This window comes from Heloderma suspectum, chromosome 1 (assembly GCF_057233095.1).
Source record: "Heloderma suspectum isolate Gila_16-S chromosome 1, 16-S_ref, whole genome shotgun sequence".
Taxonomy (NCBI): domain Eukaryota; kingdom Metazoa; phylum Chordata; class Lepidosauria; order Squamata; family Helodermatidae; genus Heloderma; species Heloderma suspectum.
In genome coordinates, this window is record NC_139458.1 from 54,558,571 (window position 1) to 54,573,030 (window position 14,460).

Genomic DNA, 14,460 nt, shown 5'->3' on the forward strand with positions numbered 1-14,460 from the left:
CGAATGCCTCCAGTGTGGGAGAGCCCACCACCTCCCTAGGGAATTGGTTCCATTGTCGTATTGCTCTAACAGTCAGGAAGCTTCTCCTGATGTTCAGCCGGAATCTGGCTTCCTGTAACTTGAGCCCATTATTCTGTGTCCTGTACTCTGGGATGATCGAGAAGAGATCCTGGCCTTCCTCTCTGTGACAACCTTTCAAGTACTTGAAGAGCGCTATCCTATCTCCCCTCAGTCTTCTCTTCTCAAGGCTAAACATGCCCAGTTCTTTCAGTCTCTCTTCATAGGGCCTTGTTTCCAGTCCCCTGATCATCTTTGTTGCCCTCCTCTGAACCCTCTCCAACTTGTCTGCATCTTTCTTAAAGTGCAGTGCCCAGGACTGGACACAGTACTCCAGATGAGGCCTAACCAGTTCTGAGTAGAGGGGAAACTAGTACTTCCCAGGATTTGGAAGCTATGCTTCTATTAATGCAGCCCAAAATAGCATTTGCCAAGTCCAGGGCCCCGCAGCCGGGAGGTGGGCAAATGATAATCCAGAGAATGCAAGGTGATGCTCATTTTATTAATTTTACTTTTAAAAATAGATTATCCTTTTCTATGGCAAAAAGGTGCTTGTTGCTAAGTAAATGTACTTGGGGCCCGCTTCGGCTGATCTGCTAGCTATGGCCTTTCATGGACAGGGATAACCTAGCCACAGTAGTGCATGCACTGGTAACTTCCCAATTGGACTACTGCAATGCACTTTACATGGGGCTGCCCTGGAAGATGACTCAGAAGTTGCAGCTAGTGCAAAATGCAGCAGCTAGACTGCTACATCTCATAAAAATCATATAACACCAGTTTTAAAGGAATTGCACTGGCTGCCAATACATTTCTGGTCAGAACTCAAGGTGCTAGTGATGACATTTAGAGCCCTAAACGGCTTGAGACCTCGGTATTTGATGGAGCACCTCTCCCTATATATGCCTGCCCAAGGATTGAGATCTGTTGAGCCCTCCTCTGCGTCCCACCAGTATGAGACATACACTACAATGTGATGTGAGAGAGGGCTTTTTCTGCTGTGGCACCCCGGTTGTAGAATGCACTCCCCTTGGAGGCCCCAGACACTGATTTCATTTCAGTGTCAAGATAAAACATGGCTTTTTACCAAAGTCTTTGAGGGCTAATTGGATTCCCTGAGTTTGCACACTGTTTTAACTGTTTTAGATTTTAAATTGGTATTAGCTAGCTTAATGATTTAATATATTTTTGACTATTTAAATTATTTATTGTTTTACACTGTTTAAATTGATTTTATCTGTATGCCGCCCTGAGATCATAATGATGTAGGGCAGGTTACAAATATTTTAAATAAAATAAAATAATAAATTTTCAACACTTGCACTCCTAAGTCAAGACCACATTTGAGAAGCTGAGTTGGGAGGCTAGTGTGATAGGAACAGAATTTTCTGTTCAGGCAAAGTGTGATGTCCAGTTACAGTTGTACCCCAGAATCAGTGGGCCATGTAAGACATAGCGGGTCTAAGTTCAATTTCATGTTATCTTTAATAAGAATATATATAATAAATGCTGAATGAGTTATTTTATCCAAAGACCAGTATAAAAGAGGAAGGGGCTCCAGGGTTCTCCAGGCCAATATTTGAACCCAGGTAATGCTTTCAGCAAACATGCTGCCACAGAAAACAAATCAAGCTCACCCTGTGGTTGAGGAAAGCTCTTTCCCATTAAAAATGATCTCTGCCAATACGATGAAATAGTAAATAGACTAATTGGTCTACCTTTTTCTATCCAGCCCCTTCATATTGCCATTCTACCTCCAATACTGTCCTCTGGTTCTTCCATAGAGAACTCGATTTGTGAAAGGGTTCCGAACCTACACAGATGCCAACCAGTTTCCAGACTGCAGCCAAATTTAAAAACAAGGGCAGCCACCTTCTTTATTGTGGGGGTAGTTTGGTTTTTAAATACTTTAAAATGTTAGTGTGACTGGATCAGTGGTAATAAAATGTCAGTTATTATTACTCATGTGATTGGTGTATGAAAGACACTTCAGAAATGGGTTTTCTCTAAAGCACTTCAGCAAGGGGGAGAAGGGTTAAACCTCCCACCCCCCGCCGCCACAATTTCAGTCCAGCTTTACTACTCTGTTTGCCTGCCTCCCCACTCTGTAGCAGCTATTTACAATTAAAAAGCAATAACATATACACAACATTAAATGCGACACAATTAACATGTATAGTTTAGCCCCAAGTATGTAGAATGAGGATAGCTAACTTAAGATGTTGCAGTTGGTTGTCCTTCAGCCACTTGAGAGGCCAGATCATTTGACTACAAGGGAGGGCAGTAGCACGGTTTTCCTTTAAAAGCCTTAAAAGGGAGGGATGGGGGGGGGTAGCCATGTGGGTTCAGGGAAGAAACAGTTATTGCAGGAAGAGGAAGTGCCTTCCCAACATGCGGGTAAAGCATAAGGGGAACATGCCAGGAACAAACAAACAAAAAGCCTATTGGGGAGAATAGAAAACACAGCAGAACAAAAGTGGTGGTGGGCTGCTGAACATTCTGAATGTATGTAACAATGTGCTAGGGGTTTCCCGGTGTAGCTGCCTTTGCTGAATCGTCAGTATATGTTTCATTTCCTCCCTCACCAATGGGTTGATGTGCCTGGACTATCACATCTAATGGGGGTGGGTGGGGTGAAAATAGAAGGAAATAAAATTATAATTAAAAACCCGGTGGGCTGATGGTTTTAAGCATTTTAGAAGCCCTTCTAAGTACAGAACTAGTTAACAGAGTTACTGTTTCTGTATAAACTAGAAATTGGGAAAAGAAGGAAAAAACTGCTGAAAGTTGAAAACTGGGATTAAAAATAGCTGGTGAGAGAATATTTTACATTTCTAAGAGCAGAACAAACTGTGAGTAAATAAATACATTTTAAAATTGTACTTGGCATTTTAACACTTAATTTTCCTTTTCCAGTGTATGCGTCATGGGGCTTGAGCCCTGGAGTGTACCCTAAAACTCATTTTGGAACAATTCACTATTAATTTTTTTGTAAATATCGGTTGGCAAACAATAAGTGAAAATACATGTGGGTGGAGCCTTATGCAGAAATATTTTTCAGGGACTTGTGGTTTCGTTATAACTAATCTGAGTTTGGCTGTCAGTTAGCTGATGGTACATTGTGGTAACTAGCAAGTGACAACTGGGCATGGACCACAGCTCAGTGGTAAAACTGAGTGGTTTGCATGAAGAAAGTTCTAGGTTCAATCCTTGACATCTCCAGTTAAAAGGTTCAGGTACCAGGCAGTGGGAAAGACCTCTGCCTGAGACAGTGGTGAGCCACTGCCAGTCACAGCAGAAAATTCTGGGCTAGATGGACAAATAGACTTGGTATAACGAAAGCTGTATCCAAGTATAGTTTCTTTGTCTATTTCAAAATAAACAAAGCAACTATGGGTATGACCTGGTTATGAGAGGCAGTGTGGTCGGAGTGTCAGTTTCGTAGTGGGAAGACCATCAATAAAATCGTTTATAGCATCCTGAGACTATTCTCTCCTTTTGTGTAAATCTCCAGTTAGTGGTTGCGATTGCATGATCAGCGGGGGGCAACTACGCAGTATGGGTTATTGCCCCTGTGCGTGCCTCTCCCATGCCCAACATTTCCTTAATTACCTGCATCGTCTGAAGCTGGTGTGCAGGGCGGCAGGGGTGGCTTCTAACCCACCCCTCAACCCCTACTACAAACCATGGGTTGTGGGGTGGGTTAGAAGCCACCTCTGCCCCACTGGGCACTGGATTTGGACAACACAGCAACACATATGGGTAATTAAGCAAACGGTGGGTGGGGAAAATAACCCATACTGTTAGTTCCCCCTACTGATTGTGCAAACCCGACCACCATCTCTCAACCTAGCTTACTTCACAGCATTGTTGTGAAGCATAAGTTTGCAATGGGGGAGAAATGGCAAGTTATACAAGTAATAAATAACAGCAAGCTTTTAAATCGAGTAGGTGACCAGGCCCAGATGATGTCCACCTTAAAGTTCTTAAAGAACTCAAATACAAAAATGCTGATCTTCTAACAAAAATATGTAACATGTCCCTAAGGTCAGCCTCTGTACCAGAGGACTGGAGAATGGCCAATATAACACCAATTTTTAAAAAGCGATCCAGGGAGGATCTGGGAAATTGCAGGCCAGTTAGCTGCCTGTTCCGGGTAAATTAGTTGAAAGCATAATTAAAGACAAAATTAGTAAGCGTACAGAAGGACAAGCTGTGCTTAAAAAGAATCAACATGGCTTCTGCAAAGGCAAGCCCTGTCTCATTAACCTTTTAGAGTACTTTGAGAGTATTAATAAACATGTAGATACAGGAAGGCCTGGCGTGCTATGGTCCATGGGGTCACAAAGAGTCTGACACGACTTAATGACTGAACAACAAGACGGGTGATCTGGTAGACATTGGTTACTTGGACTTCCAAACGGCTTTTGACAAAGTCCCTCACCAAAGACTCCTGAGCAGACCTAGCAGTCATGGAATAAGAGAGGCGCTCTTATGGATCAGTAACTGGTTAAAGAACAAAAAGCAGAGAGCAGGAATAAATGGTAAATACTCCCAAGTGGAGGCACGTAAACAATGGGGTACCACTTGGATCTGTATTGGGACCAATGCTTTTCAACTTATTCATAAATGATCTGGAACTAGGAGTAAGAAGTGAAGTGGCCAAGCTGGCTGGTGACACTAAATTATTTAGGGTGGTTACAACAAAACAGGATTGTGAGGAGTTCCAAAAGGATCTCTCCAAACTGGGAGAACGTGCATCACAATGGCAAATGCAGTTCAATGTAAGCAAGTGTAAAGTGATGTACGTTGGGGCAAAACATCCAAACTTCAAGTATAAGCTGATGGGATCTGACTAGTGGTGACTGATCCAGAAAGAGACCTTGGGGTTATGGTGGACAGCTCAATGAAAATGTCAACCCAGTATGTGGCTGCTGTGAAAAAGGCAAACTCCATGTTAGACATAATTAGGAAAGGAATTGAAAATAAAACTGCCAATAACATACTCCCATTATACAAATCTATGGTATGACCAGACTTAGGATACTGTGTACAGTTCTAGTCACCGCACCTAAAAAAGGATATTGTAGAGTTGGGAAAAGTGCAGAAAAGGGCAACTAAATTGATCAAGGGGCTAAAGCAACTCCCCTATGAGGAAAGGTTACAACATCTGGGATTATTTAGCTTAGAAAAAAGGAGAGTAAATGGAGACGTTATAGAGGTGTACAAAATTATGCATGGTGTGGAGAGGGAGACATTTCTCTCCCTCATAATACTAGAACCTGGGATCATCACATGAAACTCATTGATGGGAGATTCAGGACAGATAAAAGGAAGAACTTCCTCACACAGTGCATAGTTGAACTATGGAATTCACTTCCAAAAGATGTAGTGATGGCCACCACTTTGGATGGCTTTAAATGGACACAACTTTGGATGACTTCAAAAAGGGATTGGACAAATTCATGGAGCTTAAAGCAGTGTCTACTAGTCCTGATGGCAATATGCTACCTTCAGGATCAGAGGCAGTATACCTATGTATACCAGTTGGTGGGGAACATGGGTGGGAGGGTGCTGTTGTGCTTGTGTCCTGCTTGTGGGTTTCCCATGGGCAGCTGGTTGGCCACTGTGTGAACAGAATGCTGGACTAGAAGGACTATTGGCCTGATCCAGCACGTCTTGTTATGACAGTGGAAAAAAATTAAGCATTGAAACCAGCAGGACTTAAAACTGCTTAATTTTGGCTTGATCTCACCCTAGGTGAATAGTAGCAGACATGTAGAGTCCCGTTTATTTATTTTAACTTTCTTTCTTGCAGTGACTTCTTTGAACGAACCATTCTGTGTAATAGCCTTGTGTGGAGTTGTGCTGTCACAGGTAAACCTGGACTCACCTATCAAGAAGCACTGGAGTCAGAAAAGAAAGCCAGACAAAATCTCCAAAATTTTCCAGAGTCGCTTATAGTTCCAGTCCTATACTTAGTTACACTCACTCAACGCTCACGACTTCATGAAGCTTGTGATGACATCTTTGCTTATGTCAAGGACCGTTATTTTGTTGGTGAAATTGTTGAAGTACTTAGGAATAACGGTGAAAGGTAAGCATCTTTGATATGGGCTAGTTTTAATAGCTATATTTATGGCTCTTTTAAAAAGAAAACAAATCGAGGGCCAATTTGTAAACCGCATAATTTTAGGTGACCCTGGTTGGTCACATGTGCTGGAATCTTTTATTGTATTAGTAACTAGAGTCATATTCTTTGATCCAGTTCCTCATTTCTTTATCTGGAACATTTTGACTGGCAGATTCACCAGTTTGCTGAGATACAAAGCATTATTCTGTCTGTGTAAAATGGGTGGGTTATAAATCTGAATAAACGGAATACTGTCAGCGTGATAGAAATAGTGTTATGTTTCTGTGTTTTTATCATTTGAAAAACAATGGCCTCAGTGCTGATTTTATTTTGGATGAGCTAGAGTTGTAGTGTATAGAGAGAGTGAGAAAATATCTCCCTTCACATTCCTCAGTGTTCATAATTTTATAAACTTGAATTATGTCCTTCTTGGTCATCTTTTTTTAAGAAATAAAAAGCCATGTCTTAAGCTTTTTTTTTATCCAGAAGAAAGTATATCTTAATGTTTCCATGAAAAAGACAAGAGACAAGGCCACTCCAGCTCATCTTTTTTTCATACTTCTCCTAATTTGGCATATTGTTAAAGCAATTAAATATTTTTAGATACTCTTAAAAAATGTGGCTGCACATTTAATTAAATATATGAAGTCTGTTTGACATACAAAGCTATTTTTGATAATCTGCTGAGATAATATGGAACATGTTCACTTGGTTTAAACTCTAGTGTTTAAAAGTCCGCCCTCTTAACAGCGTATTAAAACCCCTATTATGTATGTCATTAGGAAAATTAGAGATTCTAAATCCATCTTTATGTGAATTTGAAATAAAGCTGTGCAGCTATATCTGTACAACGTTGGTATTAACTGAGGGTAGTACTGCAGGAAGTTTAGAACCCCATTCATTTGGCTAAACTTAATTTTGCCCAGTCCTCAGTGCTTTCTGAGTCTCTAGCTAACACAGAACTGATTCTTCATTCGTGGTAAAAACTAATTATTGGAGCATGATATGAATCCTTTTGAACTCTCTTAGCCAGTTGATTCCCTAAAATTGCCAAGGGCCAGCGTAAGTTGAAGAAATACATCATAGCTCTAAAAATAAAACACTTTACCTTTCTAAATGTAAAAGAAATAGCTCCATACTACTTATAAGCCAACCAACACTTCATTATGACCCCTCCATATCACTGGCAGAGGCCTAATCAGACTCCTGTGCTTTCCTACATTTGTTGGCCTACTTATCCATTCCCTATTCCTGGAGCCACCAGACTTTAGCCATACTAGTAGACCAGACCAGACACCTCCAGCCTGGTACTCTCCATATGTTTTGGACTTCAGTTCCTATCATCCCCAGCCAGCATGGCCAAAGGTAGCTCCCAGCAGTCCCAGGACTGCTGGGAGTTGTAGTCTAAAACATCTGGATGGCACCAGGTTGGGGAAGGCTGTATGTACTAGGCTGTCCATCCACCCATACTTGATTGACTTTGACTATACAGGCAGCAATTGGCCAGCTCAGAATGCAAGGTTGATTTAAAAGAATCCCATGCTACTGTTCATAGGTATTTAAGTGGCTGCAGGGGATAGGAGATAAGATGGTCACAAGCAAAGCCATTACTAGCCACATTCCCCGCCCCCAGCACCCATTCTGTTCAGTTAGATGCATTCATTAAACTAAACAGAACTAATGAATGCAGCTCTTTCAATACAGTGACCCTTAATATGCCAAACAAATTCAAGTGTGTTATGCAATTGACAAGGCCTGTCCTATACTTTCAATGGTAATGTGTTTGCAAGTGCAATATTAATGATGAGGAATTATTGCATCATATTCTTTAGAACTGAACAGCTTTGTTCTCAACCATGTATTTTCATGTGTGTTTGTGTGTATGTAGGTATAGGTGATATGGATGCACACACACCAAATGGAACCTTAAAATGTGTCGAGAAATAAAGCGGGCCATCATTAAGGCTAGATTAGATACATAACGATCAGGTTATGCTTGTTTATTTGGGTCATCAACTATAATAAGGGATGATCTTTTGCTAGGGTAGATACTTAAGCAACATAAAATCCTTTAATTTTTCCTCATTCTTATGACAAATGTTTTTAATGCCTAGTTTCTATGTAACAAAATAGAGGTTTATGATTTAGTACCAGTAGCCAAAACAGATAAGGATAACGTTTCAAATAATCACTTAAAAGCCTGACTGCCATAATAAGACATTGACAATGAGGTTAATGTATTACTGCATATGTATATTCATTCAGGCTTATATGTGGAAATTGCCCCTCCCCTTGCAGTGGATTGGATTCAGAGGTGCCCTTCTGTATACAGATAGTGTCTTCCACTTGGAAAAGGCTATGACATGCACTGGAGCGTTGCATGAGAAAAGTGAAAATAAATCTAAAGACTTCCAGTTTTGCAAGAGTTTGCAAAAGCACAAGAATAGCTGTAGCACCTACCTATTACAGCACTGCACAAATGTACATGTGCAAGCATTTGCAAAATAGCACTAGTGTCTATTTTTCTTCCTCTTAGAGTTCTTGGGATCCATCTCATAACACATTACTATGGAACCGTGTGTATGTGTAAGCGATGAAAGTAAGGGGTTTTTCTGGAGATTGTGTAGTGAGAAGAAGCCATCATGGCTTCTCTCCCCGCCCCAGTGACTGCCATTTGCATAAACTCCTGCAATACAGTGTGGGTTGGCATGTCGTCCGAACTAGTGAGCAGTGGGGGTGGCTTCATACCCACCCTACAATCCCTACTGCAAGTCATGGGTTGTAGGGTGGGCACAAAGCCACCCCTCCTGTGCTGCACACTGGGTTCAAACGACATGCAAACCCATGCTGCATCGCAGGGGGTTATGCAAATGGCAGTCACTGGGGTGGGGGGAAAAGCCATGGTCGCTATGCCATCGTCCAAACCCAGTCTTTGGTAGATAAAGTTGAATTTAAATGGATAGGAAGGATATTGAGGGATGAATGAGCACACTATGTGTATTTGTCATTGCTGCTGAAACACTCTTCCCACTTTTTTGTGTTTTTTGCTTAAGATAAAATAATACTTGGTTGCAAACTACTTCAAGAAATATAGTCTATTACATTTCTGCATTATAAAAATATAAATTGGTTTTACATTTTCTTTGTTTCAGATTGCACTGTAGGATTTTGGAAGTTAAAGCACCCTTACATCACAATGGAATGGCTAATGGCCATGTCAACAGTGCAGATGGAGTCACCATTGTCATTAGTGATAGTGACGATTCAGACTTGGATACCAGTTCTGCACAAAATGGGTAAATACTGTATTGTGAAAGTATGGATGCAGTTTTAAAAGCCAACAAAAACAAATTTATAATGGCTGCAAAACCTCTTCATACAAATCTATATAGCCATTTTTACCTATGGAGTAAGAGAACTGCAATGTTTCAAAAACCTGCATCACATGCTTTCATTTGCATATCCTGGAGCATGTCAGCAATATGCCTGGGTGTGCTGTGTTTGTGTGGAAATACATATAATTATTTTTTTTTCCTGCTGATATCCACAGCAACCATTTGGTTTTCAAATTGCTTTCTAAACGCTCAGATTTTAATTTTATGTGAGTGAGATTGTGCTTTGTACTTTCCACTTGTTGCCTCAAGTATTTAATTCCACTTAGATACCAAACAGCGCTCAGACATTTTTGCTTTGAGGAAGAAAATAATAATTGATATTTATTTTTAGGAAGGAAAAAGCCATAATTGATCCGTCTTTGTTCAAATACAAAGTGAAGCCTATAAAGAAACAACTGTATGAATCTGTTACAGTGAAAGCATCTCAGATATGGTAAGAATCACAGGTTATGGTCTTACTGCCTCTGTACACATGTGGGGTTGGATCTAGATTCTGCTGGCAGATACAGGGAGGCAATATTTGTAGATTCCCCATTGTACCCTCTGAAAACTTGCTCTGGAGGGTTGGGGGACCTTCTGGAAGGGGGAGGGGGCTGCAGAGGGAGGTAGGAATCACCAAAACATGCCTTGTATCTCCCTTCTGCCAGCAGGATCCTGCGCTATATCAAAATCTTCCATGAACCATGAGTGTTTTGCTGGAGTTAGGCAATCTATTTCCCTAGAGATAGCTATATTAAGTTTGAGGTATGGAGAGAGCACAGGACAGGAAGGCCTGGCGTGCTATGGTCCATGGGGTCATAAAGAGTCGGACACGACTGAACAACAACAATGGAGACGGGATTTTGATATTGTTAAACATTTTGATATGGAACTTTAAAATAATGATACTGAGCATATTAGTAACTACAGTTCACCTAATACATGTACTGCTCATTTGTTCTCTGATAATGGGAGCTTTTGAAACACACTTGTAGAAATTCCCTAAATTGTGACCCCCCAACCCCCTCCCCCCATTTTAATGAAAAACTAACATAAGAAAGCAACACTCATGGTAGCCTGATTCTGAGTACACAGAATGACTTCAGTTGAAATATAGAGTCATCAGCTTGTTGTAAAACTCATGTATTTTGAACAGCTACGTTTCTCTGTGATAATAACCGCAGACCGGTTATTAATCTAAATTTCATGGGTGATTTGGTATTATTAAAAATGCTTAGAAGACTACTAAATTTGAATTTCTTTGGAAAACTAAAAATTAAACTGTGTAATTTTAGTGTGCCAATTTGATTGGTAATGGTAAGATCTTTCATAATTATATGTGTTCTTTTTTGTTTTCACCTTATCATAGCCGGAGGAAACATCTTTTTTCTCGTGACAGACTTAAGCTTTTTTTGAAGCAACACTGTGAATCACATGATGGCATTGTTAAAATTAAGGTAATCAAAGTAATTAAAGTTGAAACTAAGGTGGAGAATAAAAACTTAGTTGATCTGATGTTAATGAATTTGTCTGAAACTGGCTATGACACGTACATTTCAGTGTTTTGACTTGTGACTTCTCTTGCCTTTCTACTACTCCTGGCAGATCTCAGGTTTTTTACTTCTATTATTTTGTATATGATGAATAATGTAAGTGTAATGTCCTTGCCCTTATGAAATTTTTATTTAAAATCTCATCTTTTGTTAGCTAGCTAGGAAAATATCCTGCCTTCAACACTTGATTTGTCCTTTCCGATTCAGTACAATGAATATAACTGGGGTCTGGATCAATCTATTTATGTTGACTGATATAACAGAGCTTTGATCACATTATATTATGGGCAGCGAATGTTGTGCACTATGGTGTTTTATCATGATGACCAGTTTAGTTATAGTTATATCTTCAGCTATTTTGGTGTTAGATGCTGTCATTAATTATTTATTTGTTTTTTGTTATTTTACTGTTTTTAAAATCTTCACATTGAAGAATTGTATATATAAATCTTTTAAATAAATTACAAGAGTAAGAGCCAGTTCACATATAATGCCAAACCATGGTTTAGCTGTCATCAGGCTTGCATGTTCTCTTCCTTGTATGCTCCAATCCCTTCCCTTATTTCAGGTTTCAGGCAAACTCATAGTTTGCTGTTACATCGTTTTTTCTTTCTTTCTTTCTTTCTTTCTTTCTTTATTTATTTATTTATTTATTACATTTATATATCTCCTTTTTTCCTCTTGCAAGGAACCCAAGGCAGCTTACATAGTGCTCCTCCTCCTTTCTATTTTATCCATTTAAATTGACAGTCTAACAACAAAAGATGGTTTGCCTGAAAACTCAAGTCAAGGAGGGAACTGGAGTAAGTGAGGAGAGGACAGGAGAAAGCACCCAAGCCCGAATGTCTCAGCTATCCTGTTTCAACTAAGTGTTTTTGCTGCAACAGACTAACATCTCTTCCGGAAATCTTTGTGTGTTGTTATCTGGTGCTTATTTATTAGCCCAAATTTGCTGTCCAATTATTGTACAGTGCTATTATGTTCTAGTATAAATTGGAATAAGATGTGTACCTTTTCACTGTAATGTTGCCTATGTGCCCTTCTAGAAGATAATGTTCCAGTCCTAAATAGACTTGCAAGCCCTTTATTTCAATGGTGCTTACTCAAGAGTGGTTCCATTTAGTAGAGATATATCTCATTCCTGTGGCAAGGACTAAGAAATAATGGGAACAGAATAGTTGCTTCTTTTTTTGTTCTGCTAAAACAGTAGCTTATTAGCCAGTGTGTACATGTAAGACCTGGCATAATTCACAACAAGTTATTTTTTCACGTTTCTTTTCCAAGGCAATATCAATTGCAAAATACAAGATAGCAGAACAGAATTTTTCCTACCTCTTTCCTGATGATCCACCTACTTTTGTCTTCAGTCCTTCAAACAGGCGACGAAGAAGGCCTCCAAATATGGCATCTGATGGTCATGTAAGTAATGCAATGCTTCTCTGCTTTCTAACAAATTACAGTTGTGGATTACATCCTACACTACTAACCTAATTTGTATAGCATTAAAATGTGTAAAGTGCCTTGCTCCCTTTGTGATCACCTTCATTATAATTCTCTGAGGTAAGTCACCATTGTTCCCATTTTAAGTTGGGAATATGATACAGGAGAGAGAGAAATTTACCAAAGCCCTGGAAGTCCATGGGCAGTGGTGGGACTTGAAACCAGGACTCCCAGATTCAAGGTAGCTGTAGAGTTGCTGGACAAAACTGGTGCTCATATTTGGAATGACGAAGGAAAGTATTCAAAGCTTGCTATTGCCACAAAATAAGCACCTTCAATTTTCTTAATTTGCCATATTCCTGCTAACTTGAAATATGTTTCACTGTACATTACAACTAGAACATTTTTTTTACTTACAAAGCTGTTGAAAGATGCAGATTTTCAATTATTTCTCTTTCATGAGGTTGTGCTTTTGTCCCCAGGAGGACAGGGTTGCAGAAGAACAATTTAGTCCTAGAAATGGAAGCAGTGCTTCAAAAGAAAGGGCAAGACTCCAAAAAGAAAAAGAAGAAATGACCATGGGTAAGTTCAACTTTGGACGATGAAGGATCTTGCCCTAAATATAAAAGCATATATCTCGGGCTGGCTTCTGCTTAAAAAGAACAGAGTCTTGTGGCACCTTAAAGACTAACAAAATCCTTTGTTTTTGCTGCAACAGGCTAACACAACTATCCTCTAGAAACAGTGTTTAGTGTGTTATATTCTTCCAAGAGAGAAACTATTATGGTCCAATATCAAAAGAGGGCCTTTTCTGAGGCGGTGCCTCAGTTGTGGAACTCTCTTCCACAAGAGGCTCATTTGGCCCCTTCATGGTTTTATCTTCTGTCAGCTGTTTAAGATTGCTTTCTTTAGGCAAGCTTTTCCTGCCCTAGCCTATAATTTTATGCCAAGATTGATGTTTTAACTAGCTGCTGCTTTGCTGTTTTAGGGTGCAATCCTATGGCAATGCCCGTAAGCCTCGGATCTCAGAGGCTTATGGGCACCCTGTGCAAAGCAGGAGAAATGGTGGAGGCAAACTTTGTCTCCCCACTCCTCCCGCTCTCCATTTTCAGTAGATGGGCTTTTTCACCTGTCTAGCTGGGGCTCTGTGGAGCAGGAGGGAAGGAAGCTGGAGAGACCTGGGGATATACTGTATTGCAGCTTCCGCAATCCCCTCTCCGCCCACCTTTGCAACCTTGAAGAACAGCCGACGTGGTTTTCTCCACACCCACTGCAACGGGGAGGGGGTGGGGAGCACGGATTCCTGGATCCATGGTCGGAGCGATGTCTCCAACCTTGAATCCAGGAATGCAAATGCTCCTGTGCCCCCCATACTCTGTTTAGGAGCCATAGGATTGCTTCCTTAATGTTCTTGATTTTATTATTGTTTTATTGTACTTCAATTATTGTTATTTGTGTGTTGCTATATTTTTAGTGGTAAGATGGGATATACCTTATCTTAATTTTTAAAAGATTAGAACTGTTTAAACTTGGAAATGAATCTCTCTGATTTCATTGGGTCTTGCTTTCTAGTAATTATTAGACAGTTGCCATAGCGTGTGTGTTTGGGACTGTTCCCTGGAAGCAGTCACAGGTGGCATGGGGTGATTTCAGATGAGGTTTTTATCACACCATTGTCCAGCCGCATTCATCGAAGCTTACTTATGTTGGGGGGGTGTCCATATGATGTCATCTTCCACTCATAACCCTCCCGTGGTTTCCTTCTGCTTCTTCCGTCTTTTTTCTTACCGCATAAAATCTATTAAGGCAAAAGCAGATGGAATGGTTTCACAATGCCACAATGCCTTCCAATTGGGAGTGCTAGAACCCTCCATCTGGAAGCATCCCAGGTTGCACTTGTTTG

The 14,460-nt window shown here is 40.2% G+C and overlaps 1 protein-coding gene across 4 annotated transcripts in view; it reads left to right on the top strand.

Annotated features, from left to right (window-relative positions):
* The window catches only part of BAZ1A (bromodomain adjacent to zinc finger domain 1A), a 108,758-nt gene that overhangs the window by 56,161 nt on the left and 38,137 nt on the right, over window positions 1-14,460 (top strand). For all 4 annotated transcript variants that reach the window (XM_084843825.1, XM_084843786.1, XM_084843796.1 and 1 more), the window contains 6 exons: window positions 5,876-6,154; window positions 9,343-9,486; window positions 9,917-10,018; window positions 10,934-11,021; window positions 12,402-12,536; window positions 13,040-13,139. In XM_084843825.1, coding sequence (XP_084699951.1) covers window positions 5,876-6,154; window positions 9,343-9,486; window positions 9,917-10,018; window positions 10,934-11,021; window positions 12,402-12,536; window positions 13,040-13,139 — 848 coding nt within the window. The remainder of the gene's footprint in view (window positions 1-5,875; window positions 6,155-9,342; window positions 9,487-9,916; window positions 10,019-10,933; window positions 11,022-12,401; window positions 12,537-13,039; window positions 13,140-14,460) is intronic.